We start from the raw sequence: 20,847 nt of genomic DNA, 5'->3' as shown, positions 1-20,847 counted from the left end.
CCCTTTCATTACATATTAACTGTAGATTCTATATTTTCTAGCTCAGTCTCAGCTCCTCTGTTGCCATAAATAATTGAAAAATTATTTCGGAAAATACGTTCCCTATAAATTACACTTTATACATCTAGAGCATAATCCTGGAAGTATTTTACTAAAGAAACAATGGAATTTCTTTTTGCTTATTGAGGGCCTTACCTAGTAAAATAGCCCTAAGGCCCTGAGCACATCAGAAAATCCAGTGCCTACTTTGGCACAGTGTTCTTTTCAGTTCCTTCTCACTATTAATGTTAAATTGTAAACATGCATCTTCACTTTTTAAAGTATAAATTGCTTGAGGGCAAAGAGAGTATTTACGAAAAATCTCAGTATTTACAAGTAACCAATATAGACTTTTGTACCCAGAGGAAGCTTAAAAATAAATCTATAAACATATGCTGTGATTTCTTTGCAAAATTATGTAAATAGGTAGAAAAATGCAAAAAGTTGCTCTGTTATTGTGGAGGAATTGAGTACTTAGTAGGATTAATTTATATCTTCTTTAATGTTGCTTTCACACTGACCTTAAAAGACAAACTATATGACTTCTAGCAACAGAAGGACGTGAAACATTAATTACCTGCTCTTGCTAGCAATGTGCGAGCAGCTAAATCAAACTTGTGCCTTCTTGTTACAGCTGAGCGACCCCTAGCTGGTGGTCCACTTCCAGAAGCTGCATTCTCTGTATGGTCCAGATTATCAGGGCTACAAGTGCAAATTAGAAAGCAACACAAATTTGTAAGTACTATAAATATAAATGGAAAGCACAGGCACAAGCTGGCTTATGGTATTGCTTTGTCCTCCAAATATTACCAAGAATAGAATATATTTACAAAAAAACTGAAACATATTTTGTCCTTGGTAAAGCTCCTAAAATATAAATGTCATATTGCCCTAAGCAGTAATTTTATCTATTTTTTAAACTTTTATTTATTTATTTTTTTAAATAGGCTGTATACCCAATATAAAACTTGAACTCATGACCCCAAGATCAAGAGTTACATGCTCCACTGATTGAGCCAGCCAGGCGCCCCTATTTGATTTTAAATTATGCCAACAAGGAAATGATGCCTACTGTATGTTCAAATCCAAATAAAAATCAATAGTCTTAACTAAAGTCTAAATGATCAAATATTTAAAATTTGAAATGATTGAGAATTCCTGCCTCCGAGAAACATATTTCAAAATAACTTATGCAAATATCCCCTGAGTCTGTCAGAAAAAGACTGCCTATTACAGAAGACACAAGGCTTGTTAACCAATGACTTTATGGGCTACAATGAAGAATGAAGACAAAGTTGTAAGAAGTACTAAAGGAGAAAGATTTTAGTTAAAAACTGTATTTTAGTACATCTCATCTTAGGCTATGCATTATCACAGAATTCTTTTTACAATTTAAAAAATGGTGTATTGTACTGGATATTAAAGACTAAATAAGAGATGAAAATATAAATCTATATTAAGATTTAAAAGTCTATTTCTACAGACTGCATTAAACCAATGTCCAATATTAAAATAAACATTCTATATCGCTTATACGAGATAAAATTATTTTATCAGAATGTCTATTTTATTTCAGAAAAAAACTTGTTTTAATTTTCAGTTTCCTCTTTTCCACTTAGTTTTATATAAAAATTATTTCCTCTTTTTCATGAAAACATCTATTCAAGTCAATACTTGTATCATTTTTACCCTCCACAGGAACATAAACTTGTAACTAAAATGTCCCTCTTTACTTTTTCTTTTTTTTTTTTAAAGATTTTATTTATTTGACAGAGAGAGAGAGAGAGAGAGAGAGAGAGAGAGAGAGAGAGAGAGAGAGAGAGACTGTGCGAATACAAGCAGGGGGAGTGGCAGACAGAGGGAGAGGGAGAAGCAGGTCCCTTAACACGTTAATCAAGGAGCCTGATGTGGGGCCTGATCCCAGTACCCTGGGATCATGACCTGAACTGAAGGCAGATGTTTAACCAACTGAGCCACTTGGGCACCTTTCAAACATCCATCTTTACATTTATGTCTAGTTATCAACTTTACACACCATTAGAAGCATCTATGAAGGGGGAAAAAATGGGACCTTTGGAAGCACCATTTATACCACATAAAACAGAAATACAGAAATTGGAATCTCACCTTTCACTAAAGCCTTCTTCCATTTCAGCAGCATCAGCTGATGGTATGTCTCCTGGTGACTGCAAATAACAGGGCTCATTTGACTTCCCACCACTGCCTAGGACTGCTGCTCCGTGCCTTGAGTCTGCTGTGCTACCTGACTGGGGCTCCTCCTCATCCTCATGCCCAGGGTGCTCTATCATCCACATGGCAAGGACAGTGATGTTCTGGGCATCAGCCTCTCCTCGAGCACCTGAACAGGAGAAAGACCAAAGTATGATTTGAAGCAACATAATTAGTTATTCATGGTATCACTTTAACAGTGTCTGCTATGATGCCCCTGTAACTGAATCTGCTGCTAAAAAGTTTTATGATCTCTTAATATTATCACCCTCAATAATATCAGGCTTCTCACATCCACATATACTGATACGTAAAAACTTATCCTACCTGTGGCTTCCATTGCTTTGGCAATCTGCCGGAGGGAGAACCCCATTTCCAGCAAGGGTACTGCAATTGCTGGAGGAGGTGGAGAAGTTGAAAGTCTACTGCTGGGGTCTGACAAGGCTGGGACAAAAGAGAGAATAAGCCTGTATCACTACATATCATGAGTAAAAAGTGTCCTTATACTTATGTAAGTCCCCAATTTCTTAATACTGTCCAAATTTAATGAAATTTTTTTCCTATTAAAAATTTGTTGGGTATTTGGGTGGCTTAGTCAGTTAAGTGTCCAACTCTTGATTTCTGTTCAGGCCATGATTAACTTGTGATTAAGTTAGAGCTAATATGATTATGTTACAACTTTTTAAGGTTTTTCATAAAGCTAACAAAATAAAACTGCTAAAAAATGTTTAATATTTATTTTGAAATACTTTCTTACTTAAAAAAATTTCAAACAACAGAAATTTGCAAGCATAGTACAAAAGAATTCTTTTACCACTGAACCACTAAAGAGTAAGTAAGTAGGAGACATGATGCTCCAACCTCCCTTATACTCCAACATATTAACTCCTACAAATAAGGACACTGTTCTGCATAACACACCATCAAAGTCAGGAAATTAACAATGTCAACATCTAAACCAGATCATCCCATTCTAGTTTTACTGGAAGTCTTGATAATGTTATTTACAGCAAAGGATCCAATCCAGGATCATCCTTGCACTTAATTTTCATATCTCTTCAGTCTCCTTCAATCATTTGATACTTTGAAGATTACAGACCAGTTGTATGATAGGAAGTCTCTCAATTTGGATTTGTCTGATGTCTCTTCATGATTAGATCCAGGTTGTGCTTTTTGGCAGAGGTACCACAAAAGCAATGTTGCCTTCTACTCACTGCATTTTATTAGATGGTACCTGATTTCAATTTGTTCCATTACTGGTGATGCTAACTTTGATCATTTGAGTTAAGGTGGTATCTGCCAGGTTTCTGCAGTATAAAAGTATTCTTACCCCTTGTAATAAATATTTGTTGGGAGGAACTATGAGAATATATAAATATCCCATTCCTCACCAAAGTTAGACTCAGTAGCATCCATTACTGTTTACTGGCTGAATTAATTATTGTGATGATGATGGCTGACAAATGAGGATTTTTTTCTAATTCTATCATTGCTTTCAGGTATATCAGTCTCCTTTCTCCATTAGTATAGGGTTACAGATTCTCGTTATATTCATGGGTTATTATATGTTTCTATAATTATGACACTTTTGATGCTCCAAACATTCCAGATTTGGCTTCTGGAAGTCCTTTCAATCTGGTTTCTATATATCCTTGAGGCATGTGCCCATCACTCTGAGTACTTTATCATTTTCTGGCACGAGCTATTCCAAGTTCATCTCATACTTAACCCTTAAATCAACCATTTCTGCCAGGAGGCCAGAGTTCCCTTTTAGTAGAGAATGGTTAAAAGAATACAGGATCTTGGCACTTGGTGTGCTTATTGCTACTAAAGCCTCACTGTTCCTGGGCCCCCTCAGTGGACAGTGCTGATAGAAGCCCTCTGCACCCTGGATGGCCCTGATCCCTGGTGCTGAGCTATGTGGACTCCAATACCCTAAGCCAGGCCACTCCCACAGACAAAAAGTTTCCTTCACTCCAGTCTGACTGATACTCCCAATCTAGACCACTATGCCACCTACCTAACAAATCCTGTTAGCATGAAAGCCTACCTACCTTGGCTCCCTTAATGTTTTTGAATTGAATTAGGAAGGAAAAATGGAAGCAGGGAGAGTGACAATTTTCAGTTTTGCTTAAAACATGTCACTACTGGGGCACCTGGGTGGCTCAGTGGTTGAGAATCTGCCTTTGGCTCAGGTTGTGATCCCGGGGTCCTGGCATTGAGTCTCACATTAGGTTCCCAGCACAGGGAGCCTGATCCTCCTCTGCCCATGTCTCTGCCTCTGTGTGTGTGTGTGTGTGTGTGTCTCATGAATAAATAAATAAAATCTTTAAAAAAAAAAAGTCGGGGAGGAGGGGCAAGATGGCAGAGGAGTAGGGTCCCCAAATCACCTGTCCCCACCAAATTACCTAGATAACCTTCAAATCATCCTGAAAATCTACGAATTCGGCCTGAGATTTAAAGAGAGAGCAGCTGGAATGCTACAGTGAGAAGAGTCCGCGCTTCTATCAAGGTAGGAAGACGGGGGAAAAAGAAATAAAGAAACAAAAGGCCTCCGAGGGGGAGGGGCCCCGCGAGGAGCCGGGCTGAGGCCGGGGCAAGTGTCCCCAGGACAGGAGAGCCCTGTCCCCGAGAGGCAAGAGCTGCACCAACCTTCCCGGGCGGAAAGGGGCCCGCAGGGAGTTAGAGCAGGACCCAGGAGGGCGGGGATGCCCTCGGGCTCCCTGGGACACTAACAGACACCTGCGCCCCAGGAGAGTGCGCCGAGCTCCCTAAGGGCTGCAGCGCGCATGGCGGGACCCGGAGCAGCTCGGAGGGGCTCGGGCGGCGGCTCCGCGGAGGGGGCTGCGCGGCCGGGAGCAGCTCGGGGAGGGGCTCGAGCGGTTCGAGCGGCTCCGCAGAGCAGCGGCTGCGCCACCGGGAGCCCGAATCCACCAGCGCAGGCCCCGGAGCACAGGGCGCCAGGACACAGCCCAGGATCCGGCCTCCCCCCGGGACAGGCAGAGGCCGGGAGGGCCCAGGACAGCAAGGACGCTCCTGCCCGGTAGTTGGCAGATCAGCGGCCCCACCCCGGAGCCTCCAGGCCCTGCGGACGGGACGGAGAGCCCCGTAGTTCCTGCGGGGGCTGAATCCAGGCTTCCAGAGCTGCCGTAACAACTGCGGCTGTTCCTCCTGGGGCCTCACGGGGTAAACAACCCCCGCTGAGCCCGGCAGCAGGCAGGGGCAGAGCAGCTCCCCCAAGTGCTAACACCTGAAAATCAGCACCACAGGCCCCTCCCCCAGAAGACCAGCTGGACGGACCAGTTCCAGGGGAAGTCAAGGGACTTAAAGTATACAGAATCAGAAGATACTCCCCCGTGTTTTTTTTCTTTTTGATTTCTGATTGCTTCCCCCGCCCCCCCTTTTTTTTCACCTTTCTTTTTCTTTCTCTTTTTCCCTTTTTTTTCTTTTTCTCTTTTCTTTCCTTCTCTCTCTTTCTCTCCTTTTCCCAATACAACTTGTTTTTGGCCACTCTGCACTGAGCAAAATGACTAGAAGGAAAACCTCACCTCAAAAGAAAGAATCAGAAACAGCCCTCTCTCCCAGAGTTACAAAATCTGGATTACAATTCAATGTCAGAAAGCCAATTCAGAAGCACTATTCTACAGCTACTGGTGGCTCTAGAAAAAAGCATTAAGGACTCACGAGACTTCATGACTGCAGAATTTAGATCCAATCAGGCAGAAATTAAAAAAGAATTGAATGAGATGCAATCCAAACTAGAAGTCCTAACGACGAGGGTTAACGAGGTGGAAGAACGAGTGAGTGACATAGAAGACAAGTTAATGGCAAAGAGGGAAACTGAGGAAAAAAGAGACAGACAATTAAAAGACCATGAAGACAGATTAAGGGAAATAAATGACAGCCTAAGGAAGAAAAACCTACGTTTAATTGGGGTTCCCAAGGGCGCCAAAAGGGACTGAGGGCCAGAATATGTATTTGAACAAATCCTAGCTGAAAACTTTCCCAATCTGGGAATGGACAGGCATTCAGATCCAGGAAATAGAGAGATCCCCCCCTAAAATCAATAAAAACCGTTCAACACCTCGACATTTAATAGTGAAGCTTGCAAATTCCAAAGATAAAGAGAAGATCCTTAAAGCAGCAAGAGACAAGAAGTCCCTGACTTTCATGGGGAGGAATATTAGGGTAACAGCAGACCTCTCCACAGAGACGTGGCAGGCCAGAAAGGGCTGGCAGGATATATTCAGGGTCCTAAATGAGAAGAACATGCAACCAAGAATACTTTATCCAGCAAGGCTCTCATTCAAAATGGAAGGAGAGATAAAGAGCTTCCAAGACAGGCAGGAACTGAAAGAATATGTGACCTCCAAACCAGCTCTGCAAGAAATTTTAAGGGGGAAAAAAAAAAGAAATTTTAAGGGGGACTCTTAAAATTCCTCTTTAAGAAGAAGTTCAGTGGAACAATCCACAAAAACAAGGACTAAATAGATATCATGATGACACTAAACTCATATCTGTCAATAGTAACTCTGAACGTGAACGGGCTTAATGACCCCATCAAAAGGCGCAGGGTTTCAGACTGGATAAAAAAGCAGGACCCATCTATTTGCTGTCTACAAGAGACTCATTTTAGACAGAAGGACACCTACAACCTGAAAATAAAAGGTTGGAGAACCATTTACCATTCAAATGGTTCTCAAAAGAAAGCAGGGGTAGCCATCCTTATATCAGATAAACTAAAATTTACCCCGAAGACTGTAGTGAGAGACGAAGAGGGACACTATATCATACTTAAAGGATCTATCCAGCAAGAGGACTTAACAATCCTCAATATATATGCCCCGAATGTGGGAGCTGCCAAATACTTAAATGAATTATTAACCAAAGTGAAGAAATACTTAGATAATAATACACTTATACTTGGTGACTTCAATCTAGCTCTTTCTACCCTCGATAGGTCTTCTAAGCACAACATCTCCAAAGAAACGAGAGCTTTAAATGATACACTGGACCAGAAAGATTTCACAGATATCTACAGAACTTTACATCCAAACTCAACTGAATACACATTCTTCTCAAGTGCACATGGAACTTTCTCCAGAATAGACCACATACTGGGTCACAAATCGGGTCTGAACCGATACCAAAAGATTGGGATCGTCCCCTGCATATTCTCAGACCATAACGCCTTGACATTAGAACTCAATCACAAGAAGAAGTTTGGAAGGACATCAAACACGTGGAGGTTAAGGACCATCCTGCTAAAAGATAAAAGGGTCAACCAGGAAATTAAGGAAGAATTAAAAAGATTCATGGAAACTAATGAGAATGAAGATACAACCGTTCAAAATCTTTGGGATGCAGCAAAAGCAGTCCTGAGGGGGAAATACATCACAATACAAGCATCCATTCAAAAACTGGAAAGAACTCAAATACAAAGCTAACCTTACACATAAAGGAGCTAGAGAAAAAACAGCAAATGGACCCGACGCCCAGCAGAAGAGGAGAGTTAATTAAAATTCGAGCAGAACTCAACGAAATTGAGACCAGAAGAACTGTGGAACAGATCAATAGAACCAGGAGTCGGTTCTTTGAAAGAATTAATAAGATAGATAAACCATTAGCCAACCTTATTAAAAAGAAGAGAGAGAAGACTCAAATTAATAAAATCATGAATGAGAAAGGAGAGATCACTACCAACCCCAAGGAAATACAAACGATTTTAAAAACATATTATGAACAGCTCTACGTCAATAAATTAGGCAATCTAGAAGAAATGAACGCATTCCTGGAAAGCCACAAACTACCAAAACTGGACAGGAAGAAATAGAAAACCTGAACAGGCCAATAACCAGGGAGGAAATTGAAGAAGTCATCAAAAACCTCCCAAGACACAAGAGTCCAGGGCCAGATGGCTTCCCAGGGGAATTCTATCAAACGTTTAAAGAAGAAATCATACCTATTCTACTAAAGCTGTTTGGAAAGATAGAAAGAGATGGAGTACTTCCAAATTCATTGTATGAGGCCAGCATCACCTTAATTCCAAAACCAGACAAAGACCCCACCAAAAAGGAGAATTACAGACCAATATCCCTGATGAACATGGATGCAAAAATTCTCAACAAGATACTAGCCAATAGGATCCAACAACACATTAAGAAAATTATTCACCATGACCAAGTAGGATTTATCCCCGGGACACAAGGCTGGTTCAACACTCGTAAAACAATCAATGTGATTCATCATATCAGCAAGAGAAAAACCAAGAACCATATGATCCTCTCATTAGATGCAGAGAAAGCATTTGACAAAATACAGCATCCATTCCTGATCAAAACTCTCCAGAGTGTAGGGATAGAGGGAACTTTCCTCGACATCTTAAAAGCCATCTACGAAAAGCCCACAGCAAATATCATTCTCAATGGGGAAGCACTGGGAGCCATTCCCCTAAGATCTGGAACAAGACAGGGATGTCCACTCTCACCACTGCTATTCAACATAGTATTGGAAGTCCTAGCCTCAGCAATCAGACAACAAAATGACATTAAAGGCATTCAAACTGGCAAAGAAGAAGTCAAACTCTCCCTCTTCGCCGATGACATGATACTCTACATAGAAAACCCAAAAGCCTCCACCCCAAGATTGCTAGAACTCATACAGCAATTTGGTAGCGTGGCAGGATACAAAATCAATGCCCGGAAATCAATGGCATTTCTATACACTAACAATGAGACTGAAGAAAGAAAAATTAAGGAGTCAATCCCATTTACAATTGCACCCAAAAGCATAAGATACCTAGGAATAAACCTAACCAAAGAGGTAAAGGATCTATACCCTAAAAACTATAGAACACTTCTGAAAGAAATTGAGGAAGACACAAAGAGATGGAAAAATATTCCATGCTCATGGATGGGAAGAATTAATATTGTGAAAATGTCAATGTTACCCAGGGCAATTTACACGTTTAATGCAATCCCTATCAAAATACCATGGACTTTCTTCAGAGAGTTAGAAAAAATTATTTTAAGATTTGTGTGGAATCAGAAAAGACCCCGAATAGCCAGGGGAATTTTAAAAAAGAAAACATAGCTGGGGGCATCACAATGCCAGATTTCAGGTTGTACTACAAAGCTGTGGTCATCAAGACAGTGTGGTACTGGCACAAAAACAGAAACATAGAATGATGGAACAGAATAGAGAACCCAGAAGTGGACCCTTGACTTAATGGTCAACTAATATTCGATAAAGGAGGAAAGAATATCCACTGGAAGAAAGACAGTCTCTTCAATAAATGGTGCTGGGAAAGTTGGACATCCACATGCAGAGGAAAGAAACTAGACCACTCTCTTTCACCATACACAAAGATAAACTCAAAATGGATGAAAGATCTAAACGTGAGACAAGATTCCATCAAAATCCTAGAGGAGAACACAGGCAACACCCTTTTTGAACTTGGCCACAGTAACTTCTTGCAAGATACATCCACGAAGGCAAAAGAAACAAAAGCAAAAATGAACTATTGGGACTTCATCAAGATAAGAAGCTTTTGCACAGCAAAGGATACAGTCAACAAAACTAAAAGACAACCTACAGAATGGGAGAAGATATTTGCAAATGACATATCAGATAAAGGGCTAGTTTCCAAAATCTATAAAGAACTTATTAAACTCAACAGCAAAGAAACAAAAATCCAATCATGAAATGGGCAAAAGACATGAAGAGAAATCTCACAGAGGAAGACATAGACATGGCCAACATGCATATGAGAAAATGCTCTGCATCACTTGCCATCAGGGAAATACAAATCAAAACCACAATGAGATACCACCTCACACCAGTGAGAATGGGGAAAATTAACAAGGTAGGAAACAACAAATGTTGGAGAGGATGCGGAGAAAAGGGAACCCTCTTACACTGTTGGTGGGAATGTGAACTGATGCAGCCACTCTGGAAAACTGTGTGGAGGTTCCTCAAAGAGTTAAGAATAGACCTGCCCTATGACCCAGCAATTGCACTGTTAGGGATTTACCCCAAAGATTCAGATGCAATGAAACGCCGGGACACCTGCACCCCGATATTTCTAGCAGCCATGTCCACAATAGCCAAACTCTGGAAGGAGCCTCGGTGTCCATCGAAAGATGAATGGATAAAGAAGATGTGGTTTATGTATACAATGGAATATTACTCAGCCATTGGAAACGACAAATACCCACCATTTGCTTCAACGTGGATGGAACTGGAGGGTATTATGCTGAGTGAAGTAAGTCAATCGGAGAAAGACAAACAGTGTATGTTCTCATTCATTTGGGGAATATGAATAATAGTGAACGGGAATATAACGGAAGGGAGAAGAAATGTGTGGGAAATATCAGAAAGGGACACAGAAAATAAAGACTCCTAACTCTGGGAAACGAACTAGGGGTGGTGGAAGGGGAGGAGGGCGGGGGGTGGTGGTGAATGGGTGACAGGCACTGAGGGGGACACTTGATGGGATGAGCACTGGGTGTTATTCTGTATGTTGGTAAATTGAACACCAATAAAAATTAATTTATTAAAAAAAAGTCACTACTGCTACAGTGGTTTTAGGCCTGATACATCTGATGGACTTCTACTTCTAGCCATGATGGATTAAGACAGATTTATCTTCTTTTTATCTTCACCTTAACAACTAAAAGAAGAGATGAAATATATCAAATGATGGTCTGTAGGCACTGGACAACAGGCTGTATAGGATAGTGATCCTGAGAGATGGAAATCAAATTAGGCAATGTGTAAGACTGACTCAGTCTGTTTCCTGGAGAGAATTTCCAAGCTGCAGTTCAGGGAGGGCAAGTTCAAGCTAAATTCAGTAGTCTCTTTGAATTGAGGAGACAAGAGTAGAAAATTCAAGGTTGCTAGCATTCACAGGGTAGAATACCAGAAAGCAGAGAGCTGTATGGAAAGAAGAAAGCTGCACTGAAAGCAAACTCCAGAAATGTGCAGAGGGTCTTACTTTTTCTTTCCCTCAAGTCTTCAGCTGATGCTAATGCAGCAGCTATCCAGAGCTGGGGAAAGAATCACCCAGAAATAGCAGGCAGAACAATCCCTGGAGCTCACACAACGTTGGAAGAATTTGTTACCACAAGCTGGAAAGAAAAACTTCAATAATACATGTGGCACTGGATAAAATACTAAGTAAGGTATTGGTTGAGTGGTGGGGAAAAATTCTGCCAAGCTAAAGGCTGTCTGGTCTTTCCTAACAAAGCTTAAAAAAGAAGCCTTGAGAGATTCAAATTATTTCCAAGTAATTTAACTGTATCCTATCCTAACAAAGCTAAAATATATTTAAATAATTACAAACTATCCAGCCCTCAATAAGGTAAAATTCGCAATGTCTAGTGTCTAATAAAAAATCACCAAACATAAAAAAAAACAAGAAAATACAATTCAAAATGAGTAGAAAAACTAGTCAATAGAAACAGACCTAGAAATTAGATAAATGATAAGTAGAAAAGGATACGAAAACAGGTATAATGTTGCTGGTCATTATTTCTGGGCTCCATATTTGAAAGTTCATCTACTCATTAAAGTTCATTTTTAAATCCAAAATCAATACTCATGGTACTTCCAGTGTCATTTACATGCACACAGTGACAAAAACATTTCCGTTTCCTAATACATTTGTTCCCAGCTGAGACAGAACAGGTGATGCTCTACATTTTTGTTTTACGGAGACTGTAAACAAGTCTCTTTTTCATGGTCTATTTAGTGTTCCATGTTATATATTTGCCTTTTGTTGGTGATTTCACTGTTTAAAATGGCCCTCAAGCATAGTGCTGAAATACTGTCTAGTATTTATTTCTATGTCCAAGAAGGCTGTATGGAATATGCCTTACATAGAAAATATATGTGTCATATAAATTTCATTCAGGCATGAGTTATGGTGCTCTTGGTCATGAGTTCAATGTTAAGGAATCAACAATATATATTAAATATAATGTCTTTAAGTAGAAACACAAATAAAACAAGGTTATATATCAGTTGACAAAATGTGACCAGAAGTTCACAGAAACCTAGCCCTGTATTTCCCTTAGGAGCAGTGGTTCAGTTTTCACTAATTCAGTGTTCATATACTTTATAGAACATGTATTCAAACAATTAGAACTGTTATTCCATGTATTTGATAAGGCAGAGAAAAGATGAAGCATGTTAAAAAAACAAAGATTTTAAAAAAAACCTACACTGAACTGCTAATTATGAAAATAACAATGTCTGAATGGAAAAATACACTGGATGGGATTATAAGCAAATTAGACACTGCAAAAGAAAAGATTAATGAAAAAAAAAGAAAGAAAAGATTAATGACCAGAAGACACAACAAAAACTACAAAAAATGGAAACATACAGAAAAATGACATTACAAAATAAAAGCATTAGTTATCTGTGGGACAATCTCCAGTTTGTGGGACAAACTCCAAGCACAAGAAAACTGAAGAAAGCTACATCAGGGCAGGTCACAATCAAATTGTTTAAGCCCAGTGATAAAACAAAATAAAAAAAAATTTAAGGCACCCAGAGAAAAAGGCACATTATGTCAAGATTTGAATGATAGAAAACTTATCATTGGAAACAATGCAAGATGGTAGAGGATCTTAAAGTACTGAAAGGAAAACACTGTCAATCTAGAATTCTGTACCCAGTGAAAATATTTTTCAAAAATGAAGGTAAAATAAACTCTTTAAGATATTTAAGAGCCAAAAGAATCCATCACTAGCAGACTATTACAAGAAATATTAAAGGGAAAGCAGAAGGAAGTGATACCACATGAAAATCTGGATCTACATAAAGTAATAAAGTCTCTCAGAACTTGTAATTATGTGGGTGAATATAAAATAGTTTTCAAACCTCTTAAAGAGATGACTGGCTGTTTAAAGTAAAAATAATAACAATGTAGGGGTGCTGGGTGGCTCAGTTAGGTGTCTGATTCTTGATTTTAACTCAGGTCATGATCTCAGGGTTGTGAGATCAAGCCCTGCATCAGACTCCAAGCTCAGTGGGAAATCTGCTTGAGATTTCCTCTGTCCCTCTCCCTCTTTCCTGACCCAGCCTCTAAAAATAAATAAATAAATCTTTAAAAAAATAATAACAATGTATTAAAGTTCAAAGACTGAGAAAGGGAAGGAAATAAAAGCATACCACTGTCAGTTTTGTGTTTTTTTTTAAAATACACATGAAGTGGTATAACATTACTTGAAGGTAGCCTATGATAATTAAACATATATAATATATATTTGAAAGTAAACTCTAAAAATGCCATATAAAGTATAGCTAATAAGCCAACAAAGGAGATAAAATGAAATAATAAAAATATTAATTTAATCAAAGAAGGTAGAATCAGAGGAAAAAAAGAACAAAAAAATGGATGACACAAAGAGATGACAATTTAAACACAACCACCAATTATCACATTAAATGTGGTCTAAACATACCAATTAAAAGGCATAGGATATCAGGTTGGATTAAAAAGCATGATCCCTACCTTCCCCCAAAAGCAAGACACAAAATAGGTTACTTTTAAGAAACCTATTTTAAATATAAAGACACAAAATGGTTAAAGGTAAAATGATGGGAGAAGACATATCATCTGAACAATAATTTGAAAAAATAAGAAGTGGCTATATTTATATCAGATAAAGCATATTTAAGGGCAAAGAATATTACTAGGGATAAAGAGAGTCATTTCATAATGATAAAGATATCAATTCATTAAGAAGAGATAAGAATCTTAAATATTTATGGACCTAAAGAGAGTTTTAAAATTCATGAAACAAAAACTAATAAATGAAAGGGGAAAGAAACAAATCCACAATTACAGTCAGGGATTTCAATACTACTCTATTAATAATTGTTAGAATAAGTAGATCAAATATCAGTAAAGACAAAGAAGACTTGGACAAAGTAATCAACTACCTTGACCTAATCAAAAATTTACAGAACACTCCACTCAACAACAGCATAATATACATTTTTTCCAAGTGCACATGGAATATTTATCAAAACAGACCATATTCTGGGCCATAAAATAAGTCTCAACAAATTTAAAAGAATTCAAATTATACAAGATATGTTCTCTGATAAACAATGAAATTAAAATAGAAATCAGTAAGAGAGACATCTGGAAAATTCATAAATATTTTGAAACAAGATAACATACTTCCAAATGATCCAAATTGTCAAAGAAGATATCCATGGTAAATAAGAAAGTACTTTAAACTGAATGAAAATGAAAACATAGTATCTCAAAAATGTGTGGGTTGCATCAAAAGCAATGTTTAAGGGACGCCTGGATTGCTCAGTGGTTGAGCGTCTGCCTTCAGCTCAGGGCATGATCCCAGGGTTCTGGGATCAAGTACTGCATCAGGCTCCCCTTGGAAAGCCTGCTTCTCCCTCTGCCTATGTCTCTGCTTCTCTCTCTCTGTCTTTCGTGAATAAATAAATAAAATCTTTAAAAAAAAAAAAAAAGGCGGGATCCCTGGGTGGCGCAGCGGTTTAGTGCCTGCCTTTGGCCCAGGGCGCGATCCTGGAGACCCAGGATCGAATCCCACATCGGGCTCCCGGTGCATGGAGCCTGCTTCTCCCTCTGCCTGTGTCTCTGCCTCTCTCTCTCTCTGTGTGACTATCATAAATAAATAAATAAAAATTAAAAAAAAAGCAATGCTTAAGGAAAACTCATAGTACTAAAAATGCCTATGTTAGAAAATAAGAAGGTTCTGATATGATAGATGTAGATAGAGTACACTATTTCTCTCCCAAGTAGCCAAAATTCAATCTACAGCTTCAAAACAGAGAAGATGGTTTAGTTTGATAAGACAAATCCTCCTTAATTAAAATCACTGCTTTTTCCTTCAATAAGACAAAATACAATGTCCAAGTTACCAAGTTCCACATATCAGGAATGCTAAGAGGTTTAGGTGTCATAGTGCATGACAGCACACACACCTGTGCGGTTTGCTGGCCTTGCGGACTGGGAATCAGGAGAAGTTAAGCTTTGCCTCCTTCCTACTTCATCAGAAGGAGAAGTTGGCAACGATGATATTGGAGGAGTCTGTGCACGACGTGTGGGGAGTACAGTGGTTGTTGGGTAACTGGAAAACATTTGCCTTTAAGAAAACAACAATGGTTAACATTAAAATCCAATTAGAAAATAATATATACATCAGAGTCCTCTTACAGAAGAATATTCAACCTGGAAAACTATCTAAGTTAGCTATAGTTTAATGGAGAGGGAAGAAAGACTCCCAACAATTTTAATAATCATTATCTAATAGGGCACTTTTTACTATAAAAGTAATAATACCATATTATTTGTTCAGCAAAATACCAGCAACATAGCAGGTGGGGGGAATACAGCAATTAGCAAAATGATTTTAACAAATCTCTGCCTTCATGGAGCTTTCCTTCTACTATAATACCAAGATGACAATAGTATTTTGGTAGGTATACAGTAGTTAGAGAATAAACACTTTAAAATAGCTAACTTACACTTACTTCAAATATAAATTTACTAGCTAGCCATGAAATTATTCCCATGAATAAAGCAATAGTCTACAGGTAAATTATGGAAAGATAACTGCCCAGGCACCCAACACAACTGAAAAACAGCATATGAATGGTAATGCCAGCTGTTGAGAGGGGAAAGGCAAAAGAGAGGCAGCCCTCTCATGTTGAGAAGGCAGACATGGCTAAAGAATAAGGTCCAAGAAGATCTTCACTATTTACTCTTGAGATTTGTCCAATAAAACTAGTAAGTTTTTAAGCATCAAAAAAGCACTGTCTAGGGCAGCTCCAGTGGCTCAGTGGTTTAGCACCGCCTTCAGCCGAGGGCCTGATCCTGAAGACCAGGGATCGAGTCCCATGTCGGGCTCCCTGCATGGAGCCTGCTTCTCCCTCTGCCTGTATCTCTCTCTCTCTCTCTCTGTATATCATGAATAAATAAATAAAATCTTAAAAAAAAAAGTACTGTCTACCCAGTTGAATAACTGATACAACGATATTCGCAGAGGGGGCAGTTGTTCCCTGATTTTTCTAATGTTAAATGATGTTTAGCCAGGAAGAGACAACTGCAGCTCTAATATGGTCCCAGCCAACAGCAGGTAAATAAAGACTAAGAGGAAACGAGGAGTCACAAGGTCTGTGAAGGCCTGTGAGAACAAGGGAATGTTATTTTACTGGTGAATCCCACCCTTACACTGCACAGCTTAGAAGGTAACAAGGATTAAAAACCATATTAGAATATCCTATTATTCCTCTTTTCCTCCTTTCTTGAACAGAAGCCTCCTGGAACTGTTACTCAAGTGAGAGAGCTACAATGTATAAGGACTAGGCAATGGTAGTTGTCAGGATGAGTACTCCTGCCCAAGACCAGAGCAGTAACTCTCAGTGTGTGGGCTAAGGACAACTGCATCAGAATCCCTGGGGACCCTTAATTCAAATGCAAACCGTGTGCCCCACCAGACCTACTGAATGAGAATACAGGGTGATACAGCCAGAGCTTTAAAAAGCCTCCCAGGTGGCTCCTGTGGACACCAAAAATTGAGAAGCATTATGCTAATAGCCCCCCTCTCTCTTCTACTGTCAGTATACACACTGGGAATAATAATATCTGTCAATTAAGGGAATGGGGGAAATAAAGAAGAAAATGGGAGACTATTCTACTGCCATTTCACTTAAGCCCTAGTTAAGGGAGCTCACAAAACAGTCTCTTCCTAATGATTTTTCTCTCAAAAATGTTCATTTTGTGTATATACCAGGCAAACTGAAGCAAAAAGAAACTTAAACATCATTTGGAATTTACAAACCTACTAAAATAAAGTTGGTTGAAGGAGTATCATAAGACATGCTCTTTCATTTGAGTAGACTTATATTTGAGTAGACTTATCTTACAATAAGAATAAAAATATAATTAAGAAATTATTCTTAAAAGGGAATTAACCTGAGAAAATGATTTTCATGGAAGTGAGCTCTATCTCAATGCTCTAATATTCAATACAAGCATTTACTTTTTGAGGAAAAAATAATCAAAAGCCTAGCCAGGAGAAAAAAAAGATTATTATAAGGAGATAAGACTGATTGCAGCATGGGCAATAGATCTGGGACCACCACTAAACTGGCTGTGAGACTTTGGGCAAGTTATTAAATTTCTGAGGGACATTCCCAACTTCAGCAAAATGGATTGGACTCTATGATCTCTTAAGTTCCTTCTAGCTCTAGAATGCTTTTAGATGGGCACACTATTCATAAGAGAGTGATCATGTGTTCAGAACCATAGGCATCAATATGGCAGGTGTTAAAGGTCAACTTCCCTACCTGAGAAGACTAAGTGGCATCACTCCTGGGGATTCAGATGCAGGTACTGTTTCTGTGTCTGTGACTGGAGTGGTCGCAGTTGTGGTGTCCTCCAATGAGCTGCTCATAAAGGAAGTTGTGCTTGAGGCTGATGGGCTAGTGGTAACTGGTGTCTGTGCCTGCTGGGCTTGGTCATTTTCTTCAGCTTGTTGATCAATCTCTATAAACCATGATAAATATTTAAAAAGCAGTAAGGATTTGTTGCTTCACAAGTAACATGTGAATGGAAAATTCTTAACTTTTAAGTTGGAAAGTTTCTAAATATATTTCATAAGCACCAATTTCTATGAAATATTTTTAATATTCGTACATACACACATTCTTGTATTCACTACTGTAGCCATTATTATCAACTCTAAAGATAATAAGGTAACAAACTTTCATAATTATTCATTTTTTAGAGAAGGTTCTCTTAAAAAAATTCTCTTTTGCTTGTAAGATTTTGACTAGAGCTTCTCTAAAGATATTTAATCATTAAAACTGTGTTTCCTTAGCACTTTTTGATACCTATCTTTAGTCTTTAAACATGCAAAGATAAAGACATGTAAATACAAATAATACAAGTAAATCCAAAAAATCTAGACAAAAACCCCATGCTCTAAACAGGGCAATGCCTCACAAAACAAACTACTTGCAAGAGTTTAAAAAAAGTAATTAAAATGTCTAAGAGCTAACAAAGTATTTATAAATTTTTTTTATCTGGTAAGGAAGCTTACAAATAAACATAATATCAAGACAGCAGTGGGGTGCCTGGGTGGCTCAGTCAGTTCAGTGTCCAACTCTTGACTTTGGCTCAGGGTCATGATCTTAGTGAGATCAAGCCCCCCCCCCACCCCCAATCATGCTCCTCGCTCAGCAGGAAGTTGGCTTCTCCTCTCCTTCTGCCTCCCCGCTACCCTTCCACCCCCACTTACTCTCCTTTCTCCACAATAAAATCTTAAAAAAAAAAAAAAAGATAGCAGTTGCCACAAAGATAACTAAATCTATTAGAGTTGCTAAATGGCCAGATACCTTCCTAATCATGATCTTAATACTATTTATATACTACATACATTTCTTTCTGCATATTTACTGTCTAAGCTATAAATGGAAGAAAGGGAGCAGGGGAAAAGGGAAGGAAGGAGGCAGAGGAAGGGAAGAAAGAAAAAAAAGAACCGAAGTTCCACAAAGGCAAAGGACTTTGTTTTGTTCAGTCCTAGCTCCCCAGAAATAAGAAGAGTATCTGGTACATAACAGACACTTCATAAACACTTACTAAATATATCTCATTTTTATCTCATAATTCATATTATCCCCAAAGGTGAAGATAAAGGATAAAATAAGGGTTTTTTTCCTACCATACAGAATCTATGAAAGTAGTACTTTAAAATGTCTTTGAGAAGTTATCAGAATAATATATATTTTGAATCAGATCAATAAACATTTGAGTACCTTTTGTGGCATGAGTTAAGTTTTACAAAATGTAATAATAATTATTAAGTTCTATGCTTGTATAGGTTTAAGATACAGACAGATAAGTAGACAGATAATTATTAATATAAAAAATCCAGAAAAGAACTGTTTGCCTCACAAAGGGAAAACAATGTGAAAACTGCTTTGGCCAAAAAAGTTTTTTATACATCACTTATAGAATATATCACATCTAACATTATAAATAATTTCAACATAAAAGGAAAAAAAAAAAGATAACATACCTTGCTTAATTTTGCCTCCAAACTGGTCTTCCAAAAGCCCATGGACCACTAATTTATAGATCATGGCTTGAGCTCGTTCCAGATCAGCTAATCCCAATGCTCTCTTTATAGGTGACCGCATGACTGCTCGCTTCACCATGTGTCGCATCAAGAACTGCAAGGCTGCACGCATCTCCACATCTTCATGAACAACTGGAGAGCTTGCACAGTCTGAGTTATGGCCATTTTCAGCCAGAACTTTTGGTATCAGCAACAGCTCAGCATATTTACTACAGCCAAGAAGAGCACTAAGTGATTTCATAGCACCAAGGTAGAGATAGGACAGCTGGACTGCTCGGATTTCCGACTGGGCTATGTCATGGTTTTTGGATACGTGTTCATGATTTTTTCTTTTTCCTTCTGTTATCTGATGTTGGGATTCCACACTTGGCAGTGCTGGATCTAAAGAAAATGAAGCTATTTCGTTTTCTGATTTGGAGGCTGTGGTACCCTGACTTTTGACATCATCAGATGTTAAGCCTGCTCGCATATCTAAAGCAGACTCACTCTCAGTTTTTTGCTCAACATCCCCTTTCTCCTCAGACTCATGTCGGTGTTTCTTTTCATGTCGCTTGGTGCTCTGTTTGCCCATGTCTTCATGAATACCAGTCAGATATGTGAGGTCCAGCAACACAGAAGCCGTCAGGCCTCGGAATCGCGCCACATCAAAAGGCAGTGGTTCACAGGGTTCCAGATTATACAATGGAGTATCACTAGGCGACCAAAAAGTTGGGAAGCTTTAATAAAGATCAGAATGACACAGGAAGAAGCAAGTGAGGGATAGACAAGAGGAAGGTACAGAAAATAATGTAAACAAAATAAGATGCATCATGTACATAGTACAAAGAATAATTTACACAAACTAGAGAAATCATTACAGAGAGAAAAAATGAATCTTTTATGAGAAAATGGGGAGATGTGATGTTAAATGCAAAAGCAATGAAATGTGCATGTATTTTCAAAACAAAATATTCACTATATTATAATGTAGGAATTAACAAAATTTCTAAAAAGAGACAAATAGTAAATATTTTAGACCTTGCAGGCCACACAGTCTCTACGGCAACCTTTCAACCCTACCATCATTGTGTGAAAGCAGCCACTGAAAACCTAAGTGAATGGGTGTGGCCATGTAACATTATCTACAAAAACAAGAGGTGGGCCAGATGTAGTTTGCCTATTCCTGATGTAAGATTTGGAAAGTCTGTATAACAAATCTCACTTATTAGGTGGGTAATGACTATAACCTATTCTAGAGGTTCTAAGACTGTTTTCGTTTTCAAAAAATACCTTGTAGTCTTTAATTAATGCTTCCAATTTGTAGCTTAAGTAAAAATATGACCACGTATTTCCCAATATTTGGCAAGAATTTACTGAAGTTTAAAAATGTTTTAAGTACACAAAATTTTAACAGCTTTAGCAAGTACATAAAATTTTTTTAACAGTTTTTTGTTTTTTT

At 38.5% G+C, this 20,847-nt stretch overlaps 1 protein-coding gene across 7 annotated transcripts in view; it reads right to left on the bottom strand.

The window, feature by feature from the left end:
* The window catches only part of HERC1 (HECT and RLD domain containing E3 ubiquitin protein ligase family member 1), a 195,294-nt gene that overhangs the window by 45,035 nt on the left and 129,412 nt on the right, over positions 1 to 20,847 (bottom strand). For 6 of the 7 annotated variants that reach the window (XM_055320270.1, XM_055320269.1, XM_055320276.1 and 3 more), the window contains exons 38-43: positions 19,350 to 20,125; positions 17,617 to 17,815; positions 15,250 to 15,410; positions 2,596 to 2,712; positions 2,167 to 2,398; positions 617 to 741 (exon numbers count right to left, since the gene is read on the bottom strand). In XM_055320270.1, coding sequence (XP_055176245.1) covers positions 617 to 741; positions 2,167 to 2,398; positions 2,596 to 2,712; positions 15,250 to 15,410; positions 17,617 to 17,815; positions 19,350 to 20,125 — 1,610 coding nt within the window. The remainder of the gene's footprint in view (positions 1 to 616; positions 742 to 2,166; positions 2,399 to 2,595; positions 2,713 to 15,249; positions 15,411 to 17,616; positions 17,816 to 19,349; positions 20,126 to 20,847) is intronic. The other variant, XM_055320274.1, reaches the window with a different exon arrangement.

Source organism: Nyctereutes procyonoides, unplaced genomic scaffold (genome assembly GCF_905146905.1).
Source record: "Nyctereutes procyonoides isolate TBG_1078 unplaced genomic scaffold, NYPRO_anot_genome, whole genome shotgun sequence".
Taxonomy (NCBI): Eukaryota; Metazoa; Chordata; class Mammalia; order Carnivora; family Canidae; genus Nyctereutes; species Nyctereutes procyonoides.
Note: the sequence above shows the minus strand (reverse complement) of the source record. Positions and strands in the feature narration are given on the sequence as shown.